General features: G+C 41.1%; 1 protein-coding gene and 1 long non-coding RNA gene across 2 annotated transcripts; one reads left to right on the top strand and one right to left on the bottom strand.

Annotated features, from left to right (window-relative positions):
* The first annotated feature begins 10,480 nt into the window (after positions 1-10,480).
* On the top strand, positions 10,481-13,658 carry LOC110529827 (uncharacterized). The gene is made up of 2 exons (XR_016497764.1): positions 10,481-11,031; positions 11,138-13,658. It is a non-coding gene; the product is annotated as an uncharacterized LOC110529827 (long non-coding RNA).
* A 1,196-nt stretch (positions 13,659-14,854) lies between these two features.
* On the bottom strand, positions 14,855-21,491 carry LOC118965509 (platelet-activating factor acetylhydrolase). Its single transcript, XM_036985340.2, has 4 exons — positions 21,315-21,491; positions 19,624-19,803; positions 16,827-16,968; positions 14,855-16,086 (listed from the first exon to the last, which is right to left on the bottom strand). The coding sequence occupies exons 1-3, from the start codon at positions 21,398-21,400 to the stop codon at positions 16,917-16,919; spliced, it is 318 nt and encodes a 105-aa protein (XP_036841235.1). The 5' UTR covers positions 21,401-21,491; the 3' UTR covers positions 14,855-16,086; positions 16,827-16,916.
* Between the last annotated feature and the right edge of the window lie 694 nt (positions 21,492-22,185).

Raw genomic sequence — 22,185 nt, 5'->3', positions numbered from 1 at the left:
TGGTGTGCTTCTGCACCTCTTTTAGGTCGTTATCACAAATATCCAGCCCATGTTCAGTCATTCTCGGGGTCTCGCGTGTGTCCCTCGATGTCATTCCCTCTCAGTCGCAGCATTCAAATCGTGGTCATCGTGTGTCTGTGAATCACAACATTAAAGACGATGAGTGATCACAGCATATCCACAAATGGAGCCATAGGCAATACAACTTAAGCATTGAGGACAGCCTTTTGTTGACAACATGGTGGTTTACACTATGTCTACTGTGTGTGTGAATGATGGAAGAATCTTACTCCAGCTGTAGGTACATTTGTGTGTGGTCACTTAGGTTTACACATCAACCAGTACTGGGACCATTGTAGACTTGGGATGCTTGCTCTCAAAGTGCTGCTTGAATGAATTCGGGTCTGCGTCGATAGAGGTCAAGTACAAAATGGAGGAAGTTAACAATCTGTGGCTTAGATTGACCTCAAAGCTGACACAAATGATACAAACAACAAACTACTACACATATGAAAGACTTTACCATACAGGCCAGTACAATAGCCTACAGATGGAGAGGAACCTAAAGGCAGCTACCGGATCAGAGCGCAAGTGGTGGAAGTTGGCTGAAGTGGATGCTGAGTTCGAATTAAGCAGCGTGTCAAGTAAATTTGGTAGTAGTAGTAACGAAAACTGGAACAAAAAGGAAATGGTATAAAATTGGAGTAGAGGCTACATGTGTAAATGATAATAAATCGCTTCTCGTTGGGATGCGTTTTATTTTTTATTTCTTTATTTTTTTTGCGGCGTTTGTTGAGTTAAGGATGCATGTGGGAAACCCGTTTGAGGTGTCGAAAATGGTGACCTATGCGCTTGGAAAAGTGGAGTCTGACAGAGTGACCAGGAGTGTATTTCTGAAGCGCTTCTTTGTTTTGAACTTCGGAGTAGAGCACACATCAAAGGAGTCTCAGGGGTGACGACGGATGTTCAGGTTGAATACCTGAAGAGAATTCCTGGTGTGGGTGGTTTCTGGCCTCTGACCCGCTGGGCGAATGGAGAAAAATAAGAAAGTCTGTCTGTTCTGTTGTTTTTTGATAAAGAGCAAATACCTACCCATGTGAAGCTTGGTTATGTAAGATACGGCGTAAGAGCTTTTGTTTTCAAACCACTGCAATGTAAGAATTTTAAAGGATTTGGCCATGTTTCAAGTGTGTGCAGATGAAAATAATATACTGAAGAACGGTATTGCAATTGTGGTGTCGTTTTATCGTTTTATTTGGTTTTATATCAACAAGTTCAACTTCAATTTGAGAGTGGAGCTTACATTATGTGTAAATATACCTCTGTATCGCTGTGATTCAGTATGTTCATTATTTTAAGTCAGGTGTTAGAGTTGGCCTGGGACAAAACTCCTGCTCTTCAGGACTTCCTCCAATGTCTGAAACAGACCAAAGCAGGAGAATAGAGTTCCAGGTTGACACAGTTGTCCTAATTGAGAGGTGATAAGACCCGCGGACACCCATTGGTTCTGGAATAGAGAAGGTGCAAATAAGGTTAATAATTTGGCATCATTAACATGACAGCAATTCTACCTCAAAAACAAATGTGTGAATAACAATTCATTTAAAACCCACCATAGCAGGTAGGACTAAATAAGGTTACATAACCTTGCCTACTAGCTATACTAATGATCTGCTGTACAGAGCTTTACAGCAAACATATCAATGTTTCCCCACAGTAAAGTAAGCACACTGTTGACTTACTGTTGGGCCTCCTGAGTGGCGCAGCAGTCTAAGGCACTGCATCTAAGTGTTTGAGGCGTCACTACAGACACCCTGGTTTGAATCCAGGTTGTATTATAACTGGCCGTGATTGGGAGTCCCATAGGGCGGAGCACAATTGGCCCAGTGTCGTCCGCGTTTGGCTGGTGTAGGCCGTCATTGTAAATAAGAATTTGTTCTTAACTGACTTGCCTAGTTAAATAAATTAAATGTCAAATTAAAAGAGGATGGTAATCAGCAGTGGTGTAAAAGTACTTTAAAGTACTACTTAAGTATTTTTTTGGTGTTTCTATACTTTACTTTACTACTTATATTTTTGACAACTTTTACTTTTACTTCACTACATCCCTAAAATGTTTTTGTCTTGAACGCACCATCAATACAGACAGACAGGAAGAGGAAGAGAGAGGCCCAACTCAGCGGAAAATCTATCTCCCTCTAGCAGATGGTGTTTTAATTTTTTTTGTTTTTCTACGAGGTCAATGAGAGACAGTGGTGTATAGTACTGAAGTAAACATACCCCAAAAAACTACTTAAGTAGTACTTTAAAGTATCTGTACTTCACTTTACTATTTATATTTTTGACAACTTTTACTTTTACTTCACTACATTCCTAAAGAAAATGTACTTTTTACTCCATACATTTTCCCTGACAACCCAAAGTACCTGGTACATTTAGAATGTTTACCAGTACAGGAAAATTGTGAAATTCATACACTTATCAAGAGAACACGTGGTCATCCCTACTGCCTATGGTCTGGTGGACTAACTAAACACAAATGCATCTTTTGTAAATAATGTCTGAGTGGTGGAGTGTGCCCCTGGCGATCCATGAATTTTTAAAACAAGAAAATGGTGCTATCTGCTTTGCTTAATATAAGGAATTTGAAATGAGTTATACTTTTATTCTACTTTTGATACGTAACCCTTGTGTAGTCTTAACATTCTGTCTACTCCCCTTGTCCTTAGGGTAAAAAATGACCCGCATTCACTAAGCCCCTAAAATAAAGCAGCTTTATTGAATTTTAAACCACAAATCTATTTTGCATGATAAAACCACCTGTCATTCATCAAAACGTTGTGAATATCTGGGTATTCCCTCTTCACAATGCAGAAAAACTGCATTTAATCAGTGAACACCACTCTTTTTTATTACAACCCACTGTCATAATTGTTTTCTTTACTAAAGTTGAGGTTTATCATTATTATTACTAAAGGTACTGCATAGGTGTAAACATTCATTTTTTTTAGCAAGTATATGTATATGTATAACCTAAGAAAGTTGCAGAAATGTGCAGAAAGTAGTTTTGAATGCATTTTATGGAAGGTAAACAATAACAGTCTTGAACTTTGTTGGCAATATAGTGATATAATCTTATATATTGTACAATGAGGAATTTAACTACAAAATACTAGTCTTCTCCCATTGTTTTAACCATTGCCCCCACCCACAAGGTGTATAAACAACAACAATAAATAAGGATAAAATAAGATAGATACAAAACAAAAGCGTGAAGAACATAAATCAATCAACTCTAATTAGCACATGTAGGACAGTATGCAAGTGTGTGTGCGTGGACTTTGCAGATGTATTTCTCACATGTGCAGCACATAGTATTTGTTTTACAGTCCTTCTTTGGAAGGCAGAATTGGCATCTCCCCTGAACAGCTTTCACAAGCGCTGCAGAGGCTGCTGTGCGGGGGAGGCGCTCCCTTCTTTGAATGTATGGAGTTACAAGGGCCTTTCCCAGCTGCTCCAGGAACACCCTCCTCTTGTTCCACTTATCAGGCATCCAGGCAGGGTTGATCTTGTTCCATATCACGGAGGCATTGTATGAGGACACATCAATGACGTTATGGAAGATGACCAGGGGCCAGCGGGCAGTCAGCCTCCTGCGGCTGTAAGTTCCAATCACCTTGTCCAGGTTGTCCACGCATCCTTTGTTGTGGTTGTAGTCGAGGATGATGGCTGGCTTCCTGTCCTCACGATCACTGATCTCAGCTGTTTTGTGCAGTGTGCTCAGGAGGACCAGATTCTTGTTCCTCTTTGGGATGTAAGGAGGTGAAGGCAAACTTTGATGAGAAGGCCTCTCTCGCCCTTGTTGCGAGGAGTGCAGGGGGGAGCTCAGGCTTGTTCTTTCTAACTGTGCCAACCATGGTGATCTTCCTCTTCAGGAGCTGCTGGCTGAGTTCAATCAGTAGCACACATAATCTAGATTTCTGATTGTGTGCGTGTGTGTGTGTGTGTGAGTCTTTGTGGTTTTTGTGGTGTGTAAATTATTTTATAACTGCCGGGTCAAAAATGACCCTAAGACAATCTTTGTACCCTGGTGGTGTACAGCTTTCATGGAAACATGAACAAAGGCGATGTTTCACTTTTTCTAATGTTGGGTTCGCTCTAAGAAAAGTCATCAAAAGGTAAAGAAAAAAAAACATTTTAGGGGGATTTCTCTGCTGTTAAACATAATGGTGGGTCATTTTTTACCCTTAAGACAACACAAGGGTTATGTATATTTTAGCAATTACATTTAATTTTCATAATTAAATAAATGTAAAAACCAAATACTTTTGGACTTTTACTCAAGTAGTATTTTACTGAGTGACTTTCACTTTTACTGGAGTAGCTTTCTATTAAAGTATCTATACTTTTACTGAAGTATAACATTTGGGTCCTTTTTCCACCACTGCTCATCAGTCCATCTCTGAGAACTCCCCAAAAAGCCAGACTAAAATAATACAGCTACAAGTAAAGCAGTACTTGAATTAGGGTCCCCACCCCTCACCTACAGGCACAAACAAACAATATCAAGAATGCCTTGCTTCACCATCTAAGTTAGCTAGCTAGTTAACTTGCAAGTTAGACTGTTGGTTTATAAAAGCCAAAGAAATCTGAACTCGTTTTTATGAATTACTCATGCATTTAAATGCCGAGACAAAGAGTTTATAGTTGGTTTGTAGTGATTTTGTCTTAATAAACTTTTACTGCATTGGGCTAAATCAGGGTCACACAGAGTGTTTCTTGGTAGTCTTAAAAAAATATACTTTGAAACTAAAGTATACACCTCACAAACATGGTTATGAGCTTAAAAAAAAGAAGACAACGGTACCACGTCAGATATAGAGTTGAAATGTATTCCATTCTGAGATTGCATCCCAATATTAGACTTTATATACACCACAGAAGTTCTGAATATAACAAAACTGTTTGACATAGAAACACCAGATTTTCAGCAGATTCTTTGAAATTATGTTTATTAATTATGGAATTTTGAAAAATGTTAATAACATTCCATCCATGAGGCCACTACTCATTTGACAGCAGAAAACGGCTTCTATGGTCATATACATTTGATTGGTTCCTGAGTGGCGCAGCGGTCTAAGGCACTGCATATCAGTGCTAGTAGGCATCACTACAGACCCTGGTTTGATTCCAGGCTGTATCACAACCGGTGTGATTGGGAGTCCCTTAGGGTGGCGCACACTTGGCCCAGCGTCGCCTGGGTTAGGGTTTGGCCGGGGTAGGCTGTCATTGTAAATAAGAATTTGTTCTTCACTGGCTTGCCTAGTTAAATAATCAGACATGGTATTCCTTCCTTCCTCTAATTCTGTGTACATTTGACTTTTCTTTAAGTAGTGTACAGGACAGAAATAAGTCAAGTGACATAGTCTACATGTCAACAGAACATATCAGTGAGTGGAATCAAGTCTCTTGTCTCTCCAAGGACTTGGGCGGCTTTCAGAGACGCTGCTGCCACATCATTGGCACTTCCTACAACTTGTGCTCCTGCACAATCACACAAGTGCTCTGTACAAATATCTAACACGTGCACAGCAACAGTATGCCCTCACGAGTTCAAGGCAACAAGCCGCACTACCAGACACCAAAGATCATTCTTGGCAAGAGCTTCCAATTGTTAGTTAAAGAAGTGAATGTAACTTCCACCAATGATGCATGTCTATGACTGCAGTCTGTATCTGGTCCTTCTCTCAGTGGATGTCCTTGAGCTCAGACCACTTCCAATGAATTGTGAACCGAATGAGCACAATGTACATCACATAGAATGACATGGCCCCTCCGTCAAGAAACGTCCTCGAATACAAATGATCTGAAGTCATCGAACTGTGTCTATGTGATTTGATTTGTGTGGTTCATACTGAAAAAGGAGGTTACATGTTTGACTAGACTACTAGAGGATATCAGGGTGCTATATAGAGACATGCGGTATAACTCCGCACATAGAACACACAGAAACAGGAACTGGATTTGGACAAACATAGCTAATTGTCTTCTGATGGAGTTACTGATAACCACTGATTTTCTCTTATGTTAGATGCTATGGGGGAAAAGGGCTTGGATTGTCATTTCAATAATATCTCAAACACTGAGTTAATCTCTTCAGCCTGAAAGACAGTGCACTTCATTATTTATGGCTAAGCACCCATCTTGGCTTTACTAGCTTCAAGTTTAAGATTTATCTTTTTTTTTTTACATTTCAGCACGTTGCAGGTAACACTGTGTAATCGAGCTGCCCATCAGACGCATCGTACTCTTCGTACCAAGGACCATTGTGGTTGCCATGGTCACTGTTTACACAACCAGGAGTAACCGCCCACCCAATGCCCGACGACCACTAGCGTGTTTGTCACAGGCATTTTGACCCAGGGCTGCGTTCAGTGCGAAAAAACGGTGTGCATTTTGCAATTATTGCGGCACCCCCCTCTCCTTCTCTTTGGCCTACGGGAGTAAGACATTTAAACGTGTTAACGCTCGCAAGGCTGCCGGCCCAGACGGCATCCGTAGCTGTGTCCTCAGAGCATGCGCAGACCAGTGTGTTTACGGACATATTCAATCGCTCCTTATCCCAGTCTGCTGTCCCTACATGCTTCAAGATGGCCCCCATTGTTCCTGTACCCAAGAAGGCAAAGATAATGGCAGGTAGCCTAGTGGTTCGAGTGTTGGGCCAGTAACCGGAAGGTTGCTGCATTAAATCCCTGACAAGTACATTTTTTTTTTTTTAAATAAAAAATCCGTCTTCTTCCCCTGATCATGGGTGCACAATCCATAGGTAAGGCTGTACAGTGCATGCGATCATGCCCCCAATGCAATTATGCAGTCCATCGCATCCACAGTTGGATTTCAACAGTTTTTTATGTTAATTGTCAAATTCATTATTGTATTTCATTTTAAATTACGTAACAACATTCCAACCTTGTTTAGCTTCAATTATCTGAAATGTATGGCCTGATTCCACTATTTGTATCCGTTTGAATTTATTTTAATGGGGATCTTTATTCTGAAGGTGATCAGCAAATACCAGTAAATCAAATCAAATTTTATTTGTCACATACACATGGTTAGCAGATGTTAATGCAAGTGTAGCGAAATGCTTGTGCTTGTAGTTCCGACAATGCAGTAATAACCAACAAGTAATCTAGCTAACAATTCCAAAACTACTACCTTATAGACACAAGTGTAAGGGGATAAAGAATATGTACATAAAGATATATGAATGAGTGATGGTACAGAGCGGCATAGGCAAGATACAGTAGATGGTATTGAGTGCAGTATATACATATGAGATGAGTATGTAAACAAAGTGGCATAGTTAAAGTAGCTAGTGATACATGTATTACATAAAGACGCAGTAGATGATATAGAGTACAGTATATACATATACATATGAGATGAATAATGTAGGGTATGTAAACATTATATTAGGTAGCATTGTTTAAAGTGGCTAGTGATATATTTTACATCATTTCCCATCAATTCCCATTAATAAAGTGGCTGGAGTTGAGTCAGTGTGTTGGCAGCAGCCACTCAATGTTAGTGGTGGCTGTTAGTGGTGGCTGTTTAACAGTATTGTGTCTAATCATTATTGTGGCTCATGTCACACAGGTGACCCATTATCAGTGGTGGAAAAAGTATCCAATTGTCATACTTGAGTAAAAGTAATGATACCTTCATTGAAAATGACTGAAGTAAAAGTGAAAGTCACCCAGTAAAATACTACTTGAGCAAAAGACTAAAAGTATTTGGTTTTAAATATACTTAAATATCAAAAGTAAATGTAATTCCTCAAATATACTTCAGTATCAAAATTAAAAGTACAAATCTTTTAAAATTCCTTATATTAAGCAAACCAGACTACACACTTTTCTTGTAATTTTTTTTATTTATTTACAGATAGCCAGGGGCACACTTCAACACACACACAAACACATCATTTACAAACTAAGTATTTGTGTTTAGTGAGTCCACAAGATCAGAGGCAGTAGAGATGGCCAGGGAAGTTCTCTTGATAAGTGTGTGAATTGGACCAGTTTTCCAGTCCTGCTAAGCATTCAAAACGTAACATGTACTTTTGGGTGTCATGGAAAATGTATGGAGTAAAAAGTACATCGTTTTCTTTTTGGAATGTCGTGATGTAAAAGTAGTAAAAAATATAAATCGTAATGTAAAGATACCCCCCAAAAAACGACTTAAGTAGTACTTTAAAGTATTTTACTTAAGTACTTCACACCACTGCCCATTATTTCACACCTCAGTGAGCTGTGCACTAGCCTTGATGTTTCAAAGTTTACTCCTCACACGCATGGTTATGGGCTTAAAAAACAAAAACACCTGTACCATGTCAGATATAAAGTTGAAATGTATTCCATTATGAGTTTGCATGCTAATATTAGACTTTATATACATGAATTATGAAATTATGAAAAATATTAATGACATTCCAACCATGAGGCCAGTAGTCATTTGACTGCAGGAAAGTGCTACTATGGTCATATTCATGTGATTAGTTAATCTGACATGGTATACCTTCCTTCCTCTAGTTGTGTACATTTGACTTTTCTTCAAGTAGTGTACAGGACAGAAATAAATCAAGTGACATAGTCTACATGTCAACAGAACATATCAGTGAGTGGAATCATTTCTCTTATCTCTCCAAGGACTTGGAAAGTGTTCAGAGACGCTGCAGCCACATCATTGGCATTTCCTACAACTTGTGCTCCTGCACGATCACACAAGTGCTCTGCACAAATATCTAACACGTGCACAGCAACAGTATGCCCTCACGAGTTCAAGGCAACAAGCCGCAATACCAGACACCAAAGATCATTCTTGGAAATAGCTCTCAAACTAGGCAAATTACATTCTCCATCACTAAAGGCATTTGATATGCTTATCTATTGATTTGGTGTTTTGCCCATTTGTTGTGTACAACTTTTGATGATACACCTTTGATTATATATTTAGGCAGATTATATATTTTTACCTGTTTTTGCATGACATCACATTTCATGTGTGTTTCTGCATATGTACCAATATGTTCAAACGTCAGCACAAGAACTGTTCGTTGGGAGCTTCATGAAATTTGTTTCCATGGCCGAGCAGCCGCACACAAGCCTAAGATCACCATGCGCAATGCCAAGCGTCGGCTGGAGTGGTATAAAGCTCGCCGCCATTGGACTATGGAGCAGTGGAACGCGTTCTCTGGAATGATGAATCACGCTTTACAAACTGGCAGTTTGATGGACGAATCTGGGTTCGGCGGATGCCAGGAGAACGCTACCTAGTATTAACTGTAAAGTTTGGTGTAGGAGGAATAATGGTCTGGGCTGTTTTTCATGGTTCGGGCTTGGCCCCTTAGATCCAGTGAAGGGAAATCTTAACGCTACAGCACACAATGACATTCTAGACGATTCTGTGCTTCCAACTTTGTGGCAACAGTTTGGGGAAAGCCCTTTCTTGTTTCATCATGACAATGCCCTCGTGCACAAAGTGAAGTCCATGCAGAAATGGGTAATCGAGATTGGTGTGCAGGAACTTGACTGGCCTGCACAGAGCCCTGACCTCAACCCCATAAAACACTTTTGAAATGAATTGGAATGCTGACTGCGAGCCAGGCCTAATTGTCCAAAATCAGATGATGATGATGATTTTGATTTTGGAATGAGATGTTTGACAAGCAGATGTCCACATACTTCTGGTCATGTAATGTATGGTGATTGTAAAGACATTGTGTTTTGAGTTCAACAAGGATCGTTGAGAAATAACAATTAGACCTACCAAAAGCTGAGAACCTCTCCTCTTTGATAGGGACAACTCGTTGCTTCCAAAGATGTTGATTTCTGCAATTGCATATTGAAATGTTATACAATCACAAGGGCGGAGAGTGAGTGAGAAAGGCTCACTCATTACAGCAGCTGGTCTCAGCAAGGCAAGCACAGCTGAAGGACATACACTTCTATAAAAGGCATCATGAGGAAAATGCACTTTTACTGTTTTACAAATTCATGGTTTTATCCTCCCAGTAAATAGGATGTTTTGATTGAGGGGGCCAGGTAGAATGAGTAGCTTGCACCAGTGCAACCAATATTTTTTTAAACTCGCACAGCCAAGTCAAGGGGTTGCAAAATGCGACTAAAGGGTTGCAAAATGCGACTAAAGGGTTGCAGTCTGGGGCTATTCATCGAACACCTTGCGAGAGTTCATTTGACGCGTTTAGTCAAATGCAAACAACAACAAAATGTACTCTGTTTATGTAAATTAGACTTGCTTACAGAACAGCTAGTTGATATCCAACCAGCAACTGATGCGGAGGTTGTGTCAAGTGCTCCCACACAGACAAGGTACGAGTTTTCTTGTAATGAGTGCCATTCACTGTGTCTTCATCAAACTGAACTATGAATACTCAAAATACTCCGTTCCATTTTAGGATGACGCCGTGCTTGAGGAAGACACCTCATGTCTTGGAGTGGCTATACGTCTCATTGAAGACTGTATGGTTATGTCATCACAGCTGATTGGATGGGTGTCAGCCAAATCCACACAGGGGCAAATGCACTCATGTTGTTTGTTGATTTAAATTATCGTTGTAAATACCCTTTTACAGTTGTGTCGACAGACCATGTGCTGAGATGAAGAAAGCTACCTAATGCAGATGTTGTATCAAGTGCGCCCCCCACAGGACAATGCAAGGACATTTGAAGTAGTAACCTAGAGAGGGAGTTGTTGTATAAATATATGCTCATTGGTTGGAACACATGTGATATTCTGTTCATTTATAGGATGATCTACCCGGGGAATCAACATCTAGTCCGTCTGCATGTAGTGAGAATATGAAACCTTTTGGTTCATTTCAGGCTGTTGTATTTCTGTGTACGTATTGACAACAATGTAAATGTTGCTGTGTCCAGAGAACAGGGAGCAGAGACTCAAGAGGTAACCAATGTGGAGGTTACATCCAGTGCTTCCACACAGGACAAGGTAACAGAACTCATCGACTAGTAGAGTTGCATCTTACATTTTTTTTTTTTTTTTTTTACAAGAATCAAACTTTGAATGACAGTGATAATGTTCTATTCCATTATAGGAGGATCTACTCTGTACTAGAGAAGATTGTTTCGGTATGTGATCATGACAAATCAGACTTCCAACACAGCCATCTGCAGACGTGGTCAGACGACTCCTCGATTGTGGGGCGCATTCCACTGTATTGCACATTTATTTGCCAACGTGAATTGTCAGGGCTAATATCTTTGTGTTGTAGAGTGCGCGGGAACAGTTTGCTGAGATTGAAGAGAAAAGCCGGTATGAAGATTGTGTCCCGTGCTCCTACACAGGACACGGTAACAGAGCTGTAGAGTTAAGCTAGAGTGGTGCATCTTCACGTTGTCTGCATCGTGCAAGCTTCGAACGACACCAATGGTATTGTAATCCATGGGAGCCTGATGTGCTGCTTGAGGAAGAGACGCCGTCTCCTGGCGAACACACGGCACCACGTACTCTATGTTGTGGCTTTAAATGGGTTACAGAGTTGATGTTTAAGTTAATTCATTGAGCTGTATCTGAAGATATTTTCCTGACAGTTATTTACATATGGAATTGTATTAGAATTTGTGCTTTGGAGATTGGAGTGGTTGATGACTGGAAAGTGGCTGAGATCGTCAGTTTCCTACAGGAGGAGGTTCAGAGCAGCGCGACAAATGACAAGATCGTGCAACCAACAGAACGAGAGCAAACCATGGAACAAGTCATGCTCCTCCGATGAAATGAAAACAAAAAGACCCAACATGCCCTCTGCTGCAGCACTGCATACAGCCAGCCAGAAGGAACAAAACTGTCTATTCTGTGACAGTGCAGACCACAAATCAGAAAACTGTCCTGGCCACAATATTGCTACACGCAAAGAGAAACTAAAGAAAATTGGAAGATGCTTTGTATGTTTAGGACAGAAACACATAGCAAAATTCTGTAAAGTCAAAGATGTGCCATGTGCAACATGTGGAAGCAGACATCACATTGCTGTGTGTACCGGTAAGAGGAGTGAGGTGCAACCCCCTACTGTTTCTGAAGATGCTGTTGTTTCCTCAGTTATTCCCCATTCGGTGAAGATGAAACCAGATGGACAGAACACTGTGTTGCTACAAACGGCAAAGGCATGGGTAGAAGGCCCATCGGGCAGGAAGATAGCTCGTTGTTTACTAGATGGAGGCAGTCACATTGTCTGCTTCATACATGAAACCCTTGTGAAGGGCTTGAAGCTACCAGTAATCAGACAAGAGGCACTCACTCTTCACACGTTTGGCTCCTCTGCTCCAGCAACGTCCCAACGCAACACAGCGAAAGTCATCTTGGAAAATGTCTGGGACAAACAGCAGAGAATAGAGATAGAGGCAATTGAAACCCCACAAGTGTGCACAGCTGTGATGAAGGTTCCTGGTGAACAAATTCAACATGAGCTCAATAGAAGGGGACTGCAGCTTGCAGACTTTCCAGGAGATGACAATGATCCTGAACTCTCTGTCCTGATAGGAGCAGACTACTACTGGCAGATAGTATCAGGCAGAGTGGAGCGACTGACGGAGACGCTGGTTGCTTTAGAGAGCACCTTTGGATGCCGAGGCAACCTGTTGCCGAGGCAACCTGTATGTTCATCCCACTTGATGAAGACACACTAGTCTCCAAACAACTGCATGCATTCTGGGAGCTTGAGTCTCTGGGTATTATAAGCGAGAAACCACAGAACCCAGAGGAAAACGAGGCTCTACAGAGGTTCGAGGAAACAACCACCTTCAAAGATGGGCGATACCACGTGGAGTTGCCATGGAAACGAGAAATGCCAGAACTCCAAGACAACTATAGAATCGCCAAGAAGCGGCGAGGTCTGAAGAAAAGACTGAAGAAGGATGTGACGTTGTACAGCAGATACAATGAAGTAGTAGAGGACTACTTACAACAGGATATGGCAGAGGACGTGTCTAAGGACAACGCATCAAGTGCAGACAACGTAAAAACGTATGTGATCATACGGTATATACAATAATACTGTCTGATAACACAGGCCAATGAAGTAAGGATATTATTTTTCTTGATTGAGCAGGAATTTCTGCATTTCTGACATACATCATTGAAAATGTATCTACCATTTAAACCAAAGGTAATATATTATATTGCAAAAATAGCCAAGTGACTGCTCTAACAATGGAAATACGGTGAGCGCCAAAAATATTGGGACAAATTCACCAATTAAATGTATTGAAGTAGTCAAATGTTTTGTATTTGGTCCCATATTCCTAGCTTGCAATGATTAGATCAAGCTTGTGAATCTACAAAGTTGTTGGATGCATTTGCTGTTAGTTGGGGTTGTGTTTCAGACTATTTTGTGCCCAATAGAAATGAATGGTAAATAATATATTGTGTCATATTGGAGTCACTTTTTTGTAAATAAGAATATGATATGTCTTTAAACACTTCCACATGAATGTGGATGCTGCCATGATTGCGGATACTCCTGAATGCATCGTGAATACTGATGAGTGAGAAAGAGGCATAAATATCACCCCCCCCCCCCCCCCCCCCACAAAAATGCTAATCTCCCCTGTTATTAATGTAAAAGTCAATCCAGATCAGCAATGGCTGTACAGCATCTACTGCGATTCGGCCTCCGCAGAAGCCAGAGCGTTCACAACACTTGCGCTTGGGATAACTGTCATAACACATCAAATAAATTGGTCAGCCAAATGCTTATATTTAGGCTATTGTTTGTGTCTTTCACACTGTGTAAAAACCGGAGTGTAGTGCTTGCATGGACGTCAACCCCAATACATCTTCAGATCATCGTCATCAACTGCATTACAGTTAAATACTAACTTTTTTATAAACCCGAAAAAGGTACAGCTTCTAAATGTTACGCAACGAAAACAGCCAAATATATCCAAATCAGATTTTAGTAGGCACATTGTGGGCCTCTTGCAATACATCAATCAAATATCGACTTTGTTCGATCAGATTTGTTGAATGTGTGCGTCCTTCTATCCCCCACAGTCGGCATTCCATTGACCTCTTTACTGCATCTCCCCATTACCTCCCCGATCGCTTTCCAGGAGTTCAAACACATTTTCATGTCTTTGAAATCCCTACACAAGGTATCATACATATGTTTTTACTTGTGAACTTGTTTTGATAGCCTTTCATCAAAGTTCTCCAGGTTTGTTGTCAAGGGAGCGAGTTTGTGTTTGTACAGGATGTACCGTCCCCACCTACCGTCAACCAATCATGTCAATGCGGAGCTATATGGCGCTATGCGGAGCCCTCCGCATTGTTACACAATTTGGAAGGCGCACCTCATCCCCATACGGAGCTTACTTTGGCCTCCACGAGCCTCCAGAGGCTCTGCAATTGCATCACACCCTCGGTAATGAGCTTCCGGACAGCATTTCCAGAACAAGCATAAATTGGCTTTAATGGTGAGAGGTTAGCCTGTCTTGGGGGTATGATATTTGCGTGTCTAACTTTCTCACTCATCATTATTCACAATTCATTTAGGACTATCCGTAATTATGGTAGCATCCACATGAAGTGTTTTATAAACGTTCTATTCTTATTTACAATAAAAGTGACTCCAACATGACACAACATTTTTTTACCATTCATTTCTATTGGGCACAAAATATTATGAAACCCAACCAAAACAGCAAATGCATCCAACGAGTTTGTAGTCACAAGCTTGATGTAATTATTGTGTGCTAGAAATATGGAACCTGTCAGGTTCTAATTCTCAGAGTAAAAAAACTCACCGGACACTGTGAAAGATTAACCAAGTGTAATTCTTCCCAGAGGATCAATACAGCTGCATTAGACAAATACATTTTCACACAAGCACTGATATTTAACCCTTTTTCCTAGGCTGAGTCTCCTCCTACACAACCGAACAGCCAATGCATCTCTGTTGCTAGACAGAACTTTAGTGACATCTGTTCTTCCTCACTTCATCTGACCTGACCTCTCACTCCTCCCCAACTCACATCTGTCATGGTAACTGGTACCAGACTGTGTTTCTTCTCCTCACAGAGGATCCTTCCCATAGGATCCCTGATGGCTAACAACAACATATCCTGACATAATGTAAACATTATACATTACCCTCTCTCCCTCAGTGACATGAATAAGTATATTTCATATTCTCAAAACCCAACAGACCAAATACTAAACTACCTTAATACTTGACTACCTTAATACACATAAGTTAATTTGTCCCAATACTTTTGGTCCCCTAAAATGGGGTGACTATGTACAAAATGTGCTATCATTTCTAAACGGTTCACCCGATATGGATGAAAATACCCTCAAATTAAAGCTGACAGTCTACACTTTAACCTCATAGTCATTTCATCATTTCAAATCCAAAGTGCTGGAGTGCAGAGTCGAAACGAATATATATCACTCTCCCAATTATTTTGGAGCTCACTGTACTGTACATGTCCTCAATGATTGAAGGCTGGCGAGATCAGGTGGGACCATTCTAGCCAATGAGAGGGCAGATAGGCATGTGAACAACAGGCACAACTAAGCCGTTTTTTCTCAAAGTTGCAGGAATGCCACGTGCATCCACTTATATCAGTACAGTAACAGTAAACGTTACAAAACGTCTATTAGATCAAATAAGCGTCACGTAATTTGACACTGCCATAGACCTCCATGCAAAAACAGTGCTTATCTCACGCTGACAGATTTTGGGCTAAGTAAATCCTCTCGCTTTGCCTCTTCCTCTCCATTTAAACAAATGTCTTATTTTTCCTGATCTTCTCTGATTTCCTGATCACGTCTCTGCCCTCACCTTTCTTCCATACAGAAGTTGGGATGTCACAGGTGAAGCATCTCACCCTGAGAGTGGAGGAGAAATGCAACGATGACGTCGTCTTTGTGTCAGAGACTCGGCCCACCCAGGAAACGCTGGAGCCGTAGCCAAAGATGAAGCCAGTCCAGTGACGAGTGTGTTGTGCAGGAACTCCAAATGATTTTCCAGGTTATTCCAGGTTTCTGTCGGGCAAAAAAAAATGAGCGTTTGAATCAGTAAAGTTTCCTCTCACGAACTCTACAAGCCAGAATTTTGAATAAAAGCATATTTTAACGTGCTATAACCGTTGTCTGTGCGGTTGGTCCTTTTGGTTTTTAGGAATGCGATACATATTGTAGTAACTTGACAAGGAAAGCCCACACGCAATTCAATATTACTTTCCTTTAAATTCAACCTAATCAAAGGTGTACAAACGGTACAAACACAGCAAAGTGAGACAGCACACTCAACCTGTGGTAGAGTCGCATTGAATAGGTACAACTCTGGGTGATGACATCATCAAAGGTCATGGTCAAGGCCAATGCCAATAATAACCATGAACACATGAATAGTAATCATACTGTACTGCAGGTAAGTACAATAAAATATTCAATGTAACTATTTATATAGTGTCCACACTATAACACATATCTCCAGGAAAGTGTAATTGCCTCAACGTTTCAAAGCGCAGGCTGTGCTTTCACCTGAATCATGCGTAGGACCATGTAAACACGTGCACGAGCTCGGCCAAAAGGACCAAACAGTAAGGTACATTAAAATGTCATTTTATTAAACATTCTAGCTTGCAGAGGTTGTGGGAGAACTCTCCTGATTCAAATGCTAATTTCTGCCAAATGTAGAATGCATTTCAACATCGGGTTTCCAGGCAAATGTTGAAGCAACCCTCCTTTACAAGTCAAATGAGCACCATACAGATCCTTACCTAGATGTCGCTGCAGGAATGCTAGCAATGCTACAGAGATCGATGGCAACCTGAGCGTTGATCTCTCCTTTCAGCTTCAGGATCTCCGATCTAGTTGCCTGTCAGGAAGATGAAGTCTGGGAAGCTCTGGTGAACCGTTCCTCTTTGGTGGGAGAATACAAGAGGAATACTTGAGAGGCCATCATAATTTTCAGATCACAGAAATGTATTTTCGATTAACCCAACCCCCTGAAAAACAAATGCACACACACACACATACAGACCCTGCGGCGTCCAAGGCCAGGGTCAGCCATAGAAGCAAAAAGGACAACACAAAAGTTATTAATCAATTCATATCAATTTATATAGCCCTTCTTACATCAGCTGATATCTCAAAGCACTGTGCAGAAACCCAGCCTAAAACCTCAAACAGCAAGCAATACAGGTGTAGAAGCACGGTGGCTAGGAAAAACTCCCTAAAAAGGCCAAAACCTAGGAAGAAACCTAGAGAGGAACCATGCTATGAGGGGGGGGGGGGGGGGGGGCAGTCCTCTTCTGGCTGTGCCGGGTGGAGATTATAACAGAACATGTCCAAGATGTTCAAATGTTCATAGATGACCAGTATGGTCAAATAATAATAATCACAGTAGTTGTCAAGGGTGCAGCAAGTCAGCACCTCGGGAGTAAATGTCAGTTGGCTTTTCATAGCCGATCATTAAGAGTATCTCTACCGCTCCTGCTGTCTCTAGAGAGTTGAAAACACAGGTCTGGGACAGGTAGCATGTCCGGTGAACAGGTTTCCATAGCCGCAGGCAGAACAGTTGAAACTGGAGCAGCAGCACGGCCAGGTGGACTGGGGACAGCAATTGATGTACAGTAACCTTGCGAAAGTATTCGGCCCCCTTGAACTTTGCGACCCTTTGCCACATTTCAGGCTTCAAACATAAAGATATAAAACTGTATTTTTTTGTGAAGAATCAACAACAAGTGGGACACAATCATGAAGTGGAACGACATTTATTGGATATTTCAAAAATGTTTAACAAATCAAAAACTGAAAGATTGGGCGTGCAAAATTATTCAGCCCCTTTACTTTCAGTGCAGCAAACTCTCTCCAGAAGTTCAGTGAGGATCTCTGAATGATCCAATGTTGACCTAAATGACTAATGATGATAAATACAATTCACCTGTGTGTAATCAAGTCTCCGTATAAATGCACCTGCACTGTGATAGTCTCAGAGGTCCGTTAAAAGCGCAGAGAGCATCATGAAGAACAAGGAACACACCGGACAGGTCCGAGATACTGTTGTGAAGAAGTTTAAAGCCGGATTTGGATACAAAAATATTTCCCAAGCTTTAAACATCCCAAGGAGCACTGTGCAAGCGATAATATTGAAATGGAAGGAGTATCAGACCACTGCAAATCTACCAAGACCTGGCCGTCCCTCTAAACTTTCAGCTCATACAAGGAGAAGACTGATCAGAGATGCAGCCAAGATGCCCATGATCACTCTGGATGAACTGCAGAGATCTACAGCTGAGGTGGGAGACTCTGTCCATAGGACAACAATCAGTCGTATATTGCACAAATCTGGCCTTTATGGAAGAGTGGCAAGAAGAAAGCCATTTCTTAAAGATATCCATAAAAAGTGTTGTTTAAAGTTTGCCACAAGCCACCTGGGAGACACACCAAACATGTGGAAGAAGGTGCTCTGGTCAGATGAAACCAAAATTGAACTTTTTGGCAACAATGCAAAACGTTATGTTTGGCGTAAAAGCAACACAGCTGAACACACCATCCCCACTGTCAAACATGGTGGTGGCAGCATCATGGTTTGGGCCTGCTTTTCTTCAGCAGGGACAGGGAAGATGGTTAAAATTGATGGGAAGATGGATGGAGCCAAATACAGGACCATTCTGGAAGAAAACCTGATGGAGTCTGCAAAAGACCTGAGACTGGGACGGAGATTTGTCTTCCAACAAGACAATGATCCAAAACATAAAGCAAAATCTACAATGGAATGGTTCAAAAATAAACATATCCAGGTGTTAGAATGGCCAAGTCAAAGTCCAGACCTGAATCCAATCGAGAATCTGTGGAAAGAAGTGAAAACTGCTGTTCACAAATGCTCTCCATCCAACCTCACTGAGCTCGAGCTGTTTTGCAAGGAGGAATGGGAAAAAATGTCAGTCTCTCGATGTGCAAAACTGATAGAGACATACCCCAAGCAACTTACAGCTGTAATCGCAGCAAAAGGTGGCGCTACAAAGTATTAACTTAAGGGGGCTGAATAATTTTGCACGCCCAATTTTTCAGTTTTTGATTTGTTAAAAAAGTTTGAAATATCCAATAAATGTCGTTCCACTTCATGATTGTGTCCCACGTGTTGTTGATTCTTCACAAAAAAATACAGTTTTATATCTTTATGTTTGAAGCCTGAAATGTGGCAAAAGGTCGCAAAGTTCAAGGGGGCCGAATACTTTCGCAAGGCACTGTACTTCTCACATAACAATTGAGGCAATTGTGTGTTCTTTGGATTGTGAACTGTGAAGTTGAACTGTAAAAAGAAGTTCCTCCTTTGAGGAGGATACACAACTCTGTGGTTTTATTGCACTGATGGACTGGTTTCAAATAAGGAAGTGGTTTTGCAAGTGCCAGACACGAGATAAATGAGAGCAGACCAGAGTGGATTCAGAGATGGTGTTTGTTTTGTTTGGTCTTTTGTGCACAGATCAGCTAAACCAAATCGGTGTGGAAAACAAATTGAATCTTTCACATTGTCATCTCAGACACAATGAATGTATACTCTTTCCGTACTTAATGGTGACCATTTTCCTCTGTGTGGAGGAGGAGTCAGGTGGGACCAGTTTCCTCATGGCCATGATGTTTCCGGCCCACTGGAACTTCTCAGAGTTGATGAAGAAGATGGGCTGCTTTACCCTGGCGTAGATCTCCTCATCCAGGGGGAACATCCACACGTCCAGGGCAATGCCACACCTGAGGAGATCAACAGCATATACACTGAACAAAAATATAAACGCAACATGTAAAGTGCTGTTTTCATGAGCTGAAATTTGTTTACATCCCTGTTAGTGGACAAATTTGTTTACATCCCTGTTAGTGAGCATTTTTGCTTTGCCAAGATGATCCATCCGACTGACAGGTGTGGCATATCGAGAAGATGATTAAACAGCATGATCATGACACAGCTGCACCTAGTGGTGGAGACAATAAAAGGCCACACTAAAATGTGAAGTTTCGTTACACAACACAATGCCACAGATGTCACAAGTTTTGAGGTCGTGTGAAATTGGCATGCTGACTGTAGGAATGTCGACCAGAGCTGTTGCTAGATAATTGAATGTTAATTTCTCTACCACAAGCCGTCTCCAACCTAATTTTAGAGAACCACAGACGACGTGTAAACACGCCAGCCCAGGACCTCCACATCTGGCTTCTTCACCTGCGGGATCGACTGAAACCAGCCACCCGGAAAAGCTGTGGATTTGCACAACCAAAGTATTTCTTCACAAACTGTCAGAAACCATCTCAGGGAAGCTCATCTTCATGCTTGTTGTCCTCACCAGGGAATTAACCTGATTGCAGTTTGGCGTCGTAACAAACTGCTGTGGGCAAATGCTCCCCTTCGATGGCCACTGACAAGCTGGAGAAGTGTGCGGGCAGACCGCGTGTATGGTGTCATGGTAGTGAGCGGTTTGCCGATGTCAACGTTGTGAACAGAGAGCGGTTAAGGTATGGGCCGGCATAAGCTACGGACAACAAACACAATTGCGTTTTAGCGATGCCAATTTTGAATGCACAGAGATACCACGACTGATCCCGACTGTTGTGCCATTCATCCGCCGCCATCACCTCATGTTTCAGCATGATAATGCACGGCCCCATTGTCACAAGGACCTATACACAATTCATGAAAGCTAAAAATGTCACAGTACATCCATGGCCTGCATACTCACCAGACATGTTATGAACTGTAACTCAGTAAAATCTTTGAAATTGTTGCATGTTGCGTTTTACATTTTTGTTCAGTGTAGAAATAATGTTATTGTGAGTTTGGGGGGTAGCCAAGAGATCCGAACCTCTGGACAAGGTGTTACGTTAAAGGTCCAATGCAGCTGTTTTTATCTCAATAACAAATCATTTCTGGGTAACAATTAAGTACCTTACTGTTATTGTTTTCAATTAAAATGGTAAACAAATAAACAAAAATAGCTTCTTAGCAAAGACCAATTTCTCAAGCAAGAATTTAGTGTCTTAACAACCGTTCCACAGGTGCATGTTCATTAATTGTTTATGGTTCATTGAACAAGCATGGGAAACAGTTTTAAAACCCTTTACAATGAAGATCTGTGAAGTTATTTGGATTTTTACGAATTGTCCTTGAAAGACAGGGTCCTGAAAAAGGGACATTTCTTTTTTGCTGAGTTTACATTTGAAAACTAAAACGACTGTTTAAATATGAGTAAATTTAGAAGGATAGCTCTTACTTGAAGTTGACCTCTTTACAGAGTGCTTCGATCACTGTTGCTCCACCGAAAGAATGGCCCATCACTGCTATCCGGCACAAGTCCATAAAGTTCTGGGAAAGAGACTCGGCCCGGCCCACCCAGGAAACGCTGGAGCAGTAGCCAAAGAGGAAGCCAGTCCAGTGACTAGTAGGTTTTGCAGACACACATTCTATTCCAGGTTAGAATCTGGGACGTTTATCAATTAAACTGTTCAGTGACAATTTCTTGTCAGTTCAATGGCATTTTATTTGCATTCGGTGTCCAGAATTTACTTCTAGATTATTCAGTAATTTGCCTTGCTTTTCCTTTCGTTATTACTTAAATCACCCAGCTTCACCTCATTTGGCTCAAGTTAGCTATTCGGCTGCTGATCAGAAATGCCTTGGGGCTTGTCAATTTTTCTCAACTATTTGGTGCTATGGACATTCTGTAAAATAACAATTTTAGGATGGTTGTTGACATTTGTTTCAGTAGTTCTAAACATAACTCTTTCATCCAGGGCTTTTGCACCAGTCTAGTGCATTTATGTAACACCGCAAGATTGATATGTTCAAAATGTTTTTGTCATGTTTCTTTTTTGGAATTTTGCCAGTGTGTCAAATATAAAGCACTGGATTTACATATTCCACTATTGTTGAAGTTAGAAAATCAGACATTTCAACGTGAAAGCCTTGGAAATAAATTCAACAAAGTCACATGAGAATGTTTTTGTTTTGTTTACACAATACGTCATCTTGCACTTCCTTGGAGTCATTTTCTTTGTCTTTACAGCAGCTGCAATGATCTTCTCATACCACCACATCTTCAATGTCCTCCACAATCCGGTGTAGATGTAGCTTGCATTCTATGA

This window comes from Oncorhynchus mykiss, chromosome 8 (genome assembly GCF_057628025.1).
Source record: "Oncorhynchus mykiss isolate SJ-2025 chromosome 8, ASM5762802v1, whole genome shotgun sequence".
Classification (NCBI taxonomy): domain Eukaryota; kingdom Metazoa; phylum Chordata; class Actinopteri; order Salmoniformes; family Salmonidae; genus Oncorhynchus; species Oncorhynchus mykiss.
This window is presented reverse-complemented; position numbering and strand designations above follow the sequence as displayed.

Coding starts and splice junctions, on each gene's coding strand:
- LOC118965509 (XM_036985340.2), bottom strand. CDS start 21,400: ATGGACTTGTGCCGGATAGCAGTGATGGGCCATTCTTTCGGTGGAGCA. Junction 19,804..21,314: donor TGTAAAGAGGTCAACTTCAA/GTAAGAGCTATC, acceptor TGATCTCCTCAG/GTGTGGCATTGCCCTGGACG. Junction 16,969..19,623: donor AGGAAAATGGTCACCATTAA/GTACGGAAAGAG, acceptor CTCCCACCAAAG/AGGAACGGTTCACCAGAGCT.